The sequence below is a fragment of the Nicotiana tabacum genome, chromosome 21 (genome assembly GCF_000715075.1).
Source record: "Nicotiana tabacum cultivar K326 chromosome 21, ASM71507v2, whole genome shotgun sequence".
NCBI lineage: Eukaryota > Viridiplantae > Streptophyta > Magnoliopsida > Solanales > Solanaceae > Nicotiana > Nicotiana tabacum.
In genome coordinates, this window is record NC_134100.1 from 89,192,221 (window position 1) to 89,200,591 (window position 8,371).

The window sequence follows — 8,371 nt, forward strand, 5'->3', positions numbered from 1 at the left end:
AACAAATGTAAGTGAACTTAATTATTCACTCATACTCGACATTTGGTACAAACCTGTTATATTTATTGATTTGATACAAACATTAAGCGTGAAAAATGATCGCTGAGTTAGGTTGTTTTGCCTCGCCTCACATCAGCTTTTCAAGATATTCTAGGAAGATGCCACGTGGCATTAGGGTTATGGTGATGGAGTCTGAACTTTTCAAGTTTAATAAATGACCCAGAAAGGGTTTTTTCCATATCTGGTACAATCCTGTTTCCTTATTCTTGCACTTCAGACAAAAGCAAACATTTTCCTTTAATATCACCCAGTAAAAGGAAAAGAAGTTATACTGATCTGAAACAATAGTAGCTTTAAGCTTGCTTTGTATTGAGATTTTGTTTTTAGTTGCAAATAAATAACAAAGTAGCTATGTATAGACATCATGTTCTACGTGCATATTCCCGATCTGTTTCTGAACATAAAGAGTATAACATTAACTTACAGAAAGCAATGTCCTGGATATCAGTAATCTCTATGCAGCTTGAGACCAAGGTTAAAAATGACGAAACACTTTAGTTTCTTAATATTCAGTTCTGTCTTTAACGTCGGTTTTCTATATAAGGCAGTAGTAGCAGGTACAGGGCTAAAATCTTATATTGTCAACAGAATATTATGCTAAAATCTAATTTCTCACAGCTTGTGCTGATTGAGCTGTAGCTATCATTTGAGCCATAATGCTAGCATACTGTACAGCTGTGTGCTGTGAAGTATATTGATCAGAGAGTCCAAACTCTGAAAAAATTGGTTCAATGTGCACAAAATGACCTGGTAATGATCTTTTCGCAAGAGCTTCCTGCCATATGTCGAAGAATTCACCCACAATCTGGTGTGATTTCTCCCATGAGGAAATTGGAAGATATTCCATCTACAAAAGAAACAAACAACTTGTGAGGTCAACATGCTCATAACATAGAACTGCTTGAAATTTATAAACGACCGTTGCAATGCAAAGACTAGGTGGAGAAAAGCTAAGTACACCCAATTAACGCATACTATATAATCAGAAGAAAGACGGGGGAGATCATGCTGAAGATAATGGGAGGAAAGGAAAAGAAAAGAACGTCCATTGTGTATTTGAAATAGAACCTACTAGTGGGCTATTTGGGATCCATTTACTATTTAAGCACATGCAGCCAATCCATCAATACTCAGGTTCAAAGTGAAGTGTGACATGAAGTTCTGTTCCTAAACATATCAGCACCCAGAAAAGTTCATCATTCTTTCTTCGTACTCTAAGGTAGACCATCTTCTCAGCTAGAGCATGAACTAGGCAACATCAAATGATATCCATCCAATAATGCATACTGATAAGATAGTCATTATCTCACATCATCATTTCGAGAACCTTAATAGAGATAAGATCAACAAGATAGTTCCCACAGAGCATCACATACCCCCAGAGACACCAACAACTATTGACTTGATTCTATCCATTCCATTGTACTTTCTTTTAATACGAAAAGCACTAAGACTCGGTCCTTCAGCTAGCCCCATAGAGGTCTCAAGTGAAAATATGTTTATGCGACCATGTTCTAGCATTAGGTGTGTGTTTGGTACGAAGGAAAATGTTTTCATGGAAAATGAGTGGTTTTATCACTTATTTTCCCTTGTTTGGTTGGTGATTGAAAAATGTTTTTCGTAAAATATTTTTTATTGTTTGGTTAGAGAGTAGAAAATATTTTTTATGCTACTCTCTTCACCCCTTCCCCCAAGTCTCCATGTTTCCTTTGCTCCCCACCCCCACAAATACCCAACGTTTTCCGGACTCTGTTTTCTTCAAGAATTTAATTATTCTTACAAAACTTCACACAAACCCAAAGGAACTAATGTGATGTTTTATTTTTTTAGGTAAAAAAACGTTGAAATTTGTGCTCCATAACTAAAAAGAAAATACTCTTTTTTTGGTTGAAAAAAAAAAGTACTCTTTCTACAACATGAAAATAAAGTACCCATTTTATTGAAATGAAAGAAAATACTTTTTCTACATCATGAAAACAAAGTACCCATTTTGTTGAAATGAAATAAAATACTTTTTCTACGTCATGAAAAAAAAATACTATTTTTGTTGAAATGAAAGAAAATACTTTTTACTACGTCATTTTGTTAAAATGAAAGAAAATACTTTTTCTACATCATGAAAAGAAAAAATATTTTTTTTGTTAAAATGAAAAAATACATTTTTATATCATGAAAAGAAAATACTCATTTGTTGAAAAAGTACTCTATCTATAACATGAAAAGAAAGTATTATTAATAATATTTCTATTTAGGGTGGGGGTGAAGGTGGGGTGGTGGTGGGTTGGTGGGGTGGATTGGTGGGGATGGGGAATACGGTGGGGAAGATTGAGAAAGAGTTTTGAAAAATGTTTTCCCTTCTTTTAATAGGGAAAACATTTTCCTCCAATTGGAAGAAAATGTTTTCCAAAATATTTAAGCCAACTAAACATGAGAAAATTAAAAAATATTTTTCGAAAAATGTTTTCCTTCCTACCAAACACACCCTAAGTAAAGGACAAGTAGTAATTATTTTAGGAAGGCAAAAGGGCCTCGTGGCCACCTAAACTTGCACCCGTTTTTCAAACCGGTAAATAAACTTACAACTTTTCCATTTGAACACCTTAACTTAACTATTTGCATATTAATAAATACCTTTGACCATTGACCATGCTTATGTGGAAGTGATGTAACTGATGTGGCAATAATATGTGCCAATCACACAAAAAAAGCGCGTGAATATAATGTTTTATTAAAACAAAAACCTTAAGTCAGAAATATAAATTTAAAATAAAAAGGAAAAAAAAAAACTTCTATCATCCCCCTCACGCCTCCCTTTTCTCTCTCTCGTTTTCTTTTCTTTCTCCACCCCCACCCTCTCCCCTCTTTCCATCCTAGCACCCTAAACCCTTTCTCTCCAGATGCGTTTTTCCCCTCCCCATTTATGTTCCTGCAATATTTCAAACGCCACCCCCTTTTTTTCTCACCCCCGTCTCCCTTAACTTCTCACTTCTTAAACAAGGTCTATCCTTTTCGATTAAGTGTTAACAATAATAGCAGTGGCGGTAGTAATTAATGTATATTGGGGTTGATTTTTGGAGTAAAAGAGAATTGTGAGCGTTAGAGCATTTTATTAATTGAAATCACTAGATCAAAGTTTGCATTGGAGGAATTTTCCAGTTTTGCTTGCCCCAAGGAAAATTGGTTTGATACTGGAATTTTATTAGTTGGAATTGGTAAGGTTTGTTGTAGTTGATTTGGTATTTTTTTCTTTTCTGGTGATAGGTCTTGTTAATATTTATGGCTGGAGCTTTTGATGGTCGTGCAGTGATTAACCATGGAATGGTTTTAATAGTGATGGAGAAGAAGAAAGAGATAAAGAATTTAAAATTGTGATAAATTATTTTTTTTTAAAAAGAGACTCACTAATTACGCATGTCAAACAATAAAAGACTTATCATGTGATGTGTGATCCTTGTTAGCGCAGGTGAGGGTCACGCTCTGGTGGAGATATTTAAATCATAAGTTTTGATCAAGTTGAGGTGTCCAAATGGGAAAGTAATAAGTTTGTTTACCGGGTTGAAAAAACCGTGCAAGTTTAAGTGGTCACGAGGCCATTTTGCCTTTTAGGAAAGCACAATAAATCAATTCCTCTCCATGCAGAATACAAAGCATAATAGATCACAGAAATCCTCCATAGCTATCTTCCAGAGAAGGCTTAACCACATAGCATTCAACAGAGAATAAATATCTAAAGCTATTAAATACCTCCATAACTATTCCCCTCAAGCTCTCAGAGTGGATTGGAACAACTTTGCCTACTCGCAGCTGGAAGTCACCAAGTTGATATTGAAACCCCTATGTAAGTCAAATATTTTAATGAGTATTATGAAGTAGTGCTAAGTAAGTCCATTTTTAGAATTCTGAAGGATAAATCAAAGTAAAAATGGAAAATTATCTTCTAAGAATCACCATAGAGAACAGACAACCTTCACCAGCAACATATAGTGCTTTTGGTATTGCAAAAAACAAGCTTGGCTAGTTCAAAAATGAATCCTGTTTGAAAAAGTATAGCTGGTCAATGGCCACCCAACTGGATAACACAATTCTTTAAACTTCATTTTAGGCTGAATAAATAGACACCTAAACTTGTCAGGATTTTAGATTTAGACACTTAAACTAAGCTCATGGTCTATTAAGCGTTTTATCTCTATTCAAACTATACCTATTAGACACAGATGTGTTGAAACAGTTAAGAAAATACATGCGTGTGTTTCACACGCTGGTGACACGGCAAAGAATCCACTGAGAGAATAGTTTAGGTGTCTAAGAGAAAGTTTAAGGGCCCACATACGTATTCAGTCATCGTCGTGAAGTTCTTCAATCTTCACTTATATTAATTAGGTAAATAATTTTATTAAAGTGGGGAAGTTCTTCACTCTTCACAAATAATTGAAGCACAATAAATGTGGATAATATCACTTATAGACATTTAAATTTACAAAAGCCAAGACTGTGGATGGTGCTAGATAACTTAATCATCCTCCTGCAGTAAGAACAACAATTTGCAGATCTCAGTAATACAAACCTCAAAATTAAGTGCAACCCTTGTTTTGTAAGACTGCAACTTCTCCATTATCGTCTGAATTGATGACTCTGCTTCCAAGATCAACCGTTGCCCTCTAATTACAAAGTAATACTTGCTGGGCTGTTCTTGAAGCGAAATACCCAAAAAATCACGGGGAAACTCCAATGCATTTGCTTGTTCTACTAAGAGGGGGAAAAAAGTCACTCCACAATCAAATCTCCTATAAAGGTGCAAAAGTACTCACAAAAATGACAGCAAGGTTGCCCCCGGGGATTTGGCCTAGTGATACGAGGAGGGCAACGTGTGATGTGTAAGTTAGACGTACATCATGGGTTCAAAGCCTGCCGCAGGCAAAAACTAGGTATTTAAGCGGCAAAAATTAGAGGGGTGGCCCAGTATACATCGAGTTTTGAACCGTGCACCGCTGCCCTTGGAAAATTTCTTGTTTATAAAATAAATGATATGCAAGGTTGAAGCAGGTTCACATGTGCACAATATATGCACTATCAAGCCTAACTAGCCTGAGAATGAATAGCTTAAACTTATCGCTAACATATATGTCAATGCTTGTGTGCATCTGTTATATATTGCCTAACAGGACCACTCCTTTTTTTCGCAAAGTACAAGTTTTCAGCCTTACCAAAGGCTGATCAATGAGAGCCTAACTTTTCATTCTCAATCTTTTACCTTGACATTTCATATTCAATTTTTTACCCTTTAAATCTTCACATCCTCTTGCCCCCTCCCATTTTATCTTTGTAAAATTCTTCTTACTCGTGCTCCTACGCGAGTTTAACACTCTTCCAAAAGGCTGCCTTACAAAAGAGGAACAATCCATCAAACAATCAATCAATTAACTACACAGTTAGTATCAGCTAGATAAATCCTCCAAATCATTTCAATGCTACTTCGCTTATAAATAGTTTATCTTACAAAAGAGAAAACCTACCTATAAATCCAATCTTTTTAATGAATTCAGAGGGGAAAAAATCACCCTTTTATAGTAAATCACAGGTTGGTACATGAATAAACTTTTACCTTATCCCAAAAAAAAAACGCAAAGATCCTTCATAACCATTCTGCTCTATTCGGACCCAAATTTCCAAAACTACTTTGCTTATAAATAATTTACCTTACTGGAGATAAAACCTACCAATCTTTTTAATGAATTCAGGGGGGGGGTAAAAGCACCCATTTATAGTAAATCACAGGTATCAACAGAAAATGCTAAAACCCCAATTTTTTTAATGAACTCAGAGAAAAAAAAACACCGATTTATAGTAAAACACAGGTAGAAAAAAATGCAAAGATAACACTAGCATGTATTAAATAGATTATATGGTTAACTATGTAATGAAATACCTCGAAGCATGGGTTTGTAGAAGCTAAGAGTAGCTTTCCACCTTCCTTCTTTAACCCCATTTATACTCTCAACACACTGAGATACTTCTGTTAGTATTTGAGTGTTGACTGTTGTGCCTGCATTTGGCTGCCAGTGCAAAACCCTAGGGACAGACAAAGTAACACGGTCTACACATAAATATATAAGCATATGCACCAAGATCTATAAGAAATGTTACTTTTTTTGTAAAATTCAAGAATTATTTCACTTTTTTTGTAAAATTCAAGAATCATTACCATTTGATTGGCATATTGTTGATTGCAAAAACAAGCTGGAGAAAATTACACTCTAAAACCCTTTTAGCCCTTTGGCTCCTTTTGGAGGAAAGAATGAAGGGATGTTTTTCCCAAAGTGTGCGCTCGTTGGCTGCAAAATTCCAGGAATATGTAGTTTTTGTGAGAATACCAAAATATACAAAACTCATACACGGAATGCGACTTTCATGTGTCCTAAGTAATCAGACGTAAAGAGCCGTCAAGGAGTAGCATTAGCTCAAATCGCATTCTTCTTATAAAACTCAATACTGGAATGCAACTTATGAAGCTCAATTAGAATTCGCAGCTTTTAAGTCTCAGTGGTCGAATGCATTTTGCTCTTTCCAGACTCTGACCATGTTGCAGAGAGTATTCATACTCTAAGTGCAGTTAAAAATTGCAATTAATTGAAATGCACTCAAGGCTTGCGATTTACCTTTTAGATTCCTTACATGCGGAGATTATTTGTACTATAGACTATTTGTACTAAAACACACCCATAAATTGCGACTATGTGAACTTGAGGATCAATGCACTGAAAATGTTTGTTGCTACAGAGGCTTTGTCATTTCATGACAGGGCAGAAAATATTCCTTTTACTGATCAATTCTCAATGGGTTTCACTCAATTGCTAACAGAACAAACATTTGATAATTGGCTGCGGGCGACAAATGAATTTTCAATTGCCAATATTGGTGCTAAACCCAGTGGCGGAGCCAGAAATTTTATCGGGTGTCAAAATATAAATAATTAGATATAATAAAAAATAATAATTGGAGTCAACGTATAGTAAATATACATAAAATAAAAAATTTATCTACGCAATATAGTGTAATTTTCTGACGAAGCGACCCCTTGGTTCAATGTCGCTCCGCCACTGGCTAAACCCAATGACAATTGACAACCACAATATTCCATTCTTGACAAAAGCTGTGCTAGACAAAGATTACTACTATATGGCGACATGTGAATCGGAGAAATGCGGGAATATATGGGTCGAGGGGACCAAATTCAGAACTGGAGAACGGCCAATTTTTTGATAGCAAAGACCAAATGAAACGGGCCAAAAAAAATGTGAAGTGTTTCCAGAAACAAAGAGCTCACTGTTATTAGTGTCATCTACTGGAAAATGCTAATTCGAGTGAGGAAATGTCACTATCGGAACAAAGTACAAACTCAAAACCACAAAATAATGCAAATTCAAAACAACTATTAACACCACAAGATCATAATCAACAGAAGGGAGCTCGGATTTTGAAAAGAGAAAAAAATGGAAACTTTTAAAACTCAAATTGTGCAGAATCTATATTTTTTTTTTAAAAAAACAAAAAGGGAAATCTTGTTACATATCGTGCCCATAAATTAAAAACGATTTGTTTAAGGAATTACCTGAAAATAAAAAGGTTTTGATTAGGGCTTTTCTCCGACGAAGAAGGGAAGGAATTGGAGGTTGAATGTAGGTTATGTTTGAGCCCAGATCACGGCGGGATATATGAGCATTTACATGCGATACACAGTCGCAGTCATAATACTGATTATGCGATTTATACGTCGCAGTCGTGATATGCGATTTAAGTCAAAACTCAAAAGAACATATTACAGGAGAAAATTATAATGAAGGGAATCTTGAAATTACACATGGGAAAAGTAAAGAAAAAAGCAAGTGCCATACTCAATTTTTTAATTTTTTTCCCTTTTAAAAGATAACACTTATATTTGTATTGGCGGTAAATAAATGATACACATGAAATTATATTTAGCTGACAAAGCATGATACGTGGAACAATGAGGAAATGACAACTAGCATATTTCATTTAAAAGATGTATGAAGCGCAAGAACACCCACGAGATAATGGAGAACCAATGTTCGAACCTAAAACAATTGCTGAAGAGGCACGAGCGGAATGAATCAAGACTGGAAAGAGGAAAGATTCAAGGACCTACAATTAATGAAGAAGGGGAATCAGAATCGTTACAAAATCTTCATAGACAGTTACGTTTACCAATCATAACGGACAATTAACGCCGTTAAAGCTCATAATGATTCCACCATAAATAGGAGGAAACGTTATATTTGTAAACTCCTTTATA

The 8,371-nt window shown here is 35.2% G+C and overlaps 1 protein-coding gene across 3 annotated transcripts; it reads right to left on the minus strand.

Annotated features, from left to right (window-relative positions):
- Positions 1–400: 400 nt before the first annotated feature.
- LOC107791239 (mediator of RNA polymerase II transcription subunit 20a-like) lies at positions 401–7,869 on the minus strand. 3 transcript variants are annotated; one of them, XM_075242378.1, is made up of 6 exons: positions 7,670–7,861; positions 6,263–6,392; positions 5,987–6,129; positions 4,625–4,806; positions 3,805–3,894; positions 401–907 (listed from the first exon to the last, which is right to left on the minus strand). In XM_075242378.1, exons 2-6 carry the CDS (start codon positions 6,274–6,276, stop codon positions 665–667), a joined length of 672 nt encoding a protein of 223 aa, XP_075098479.1. In that variant the 5' UTR covers positions 6,277–6,392; positions 7,670–7,861; the 3' UTR covers positions 401–664. The 3 variants fall into 3 exon arrangements, with proteins under 3 accessions (XP_075098479.1, XP_016468746.2, XP_075098481.1); XM_016613260.2 differs by having other exon boundaries at positions 4,625–4,803; positions 7,670–7,860; XM_075242380.1 differs by lacking the exon at positions 3,805–3,894 and having other exon boundaries at positions 7,670–7,869.
- Positions 7,870–8,371: the final 502 nt, after the last annotated feature.

Bases quoted from the DNA above. Each gene is read 5' to 3' on its own strand.
- LOC107791239 (XM_075242378.1), bottom strand. The intron at 4,807-5,986 runs GTATTTCATTAC...TCCCCCTCTTAG, and splicing joins CTACAAACCCATGCTTCGAG to TAGAACAAGCAAATGCATTG. The intron at 908-3,804 runs GTATTTAATAGC...TTTCTTTTGTAG, and splicing joins TGAGGGGAATAGTTATGGAG to ATGGAATATCTTCCAATTTC.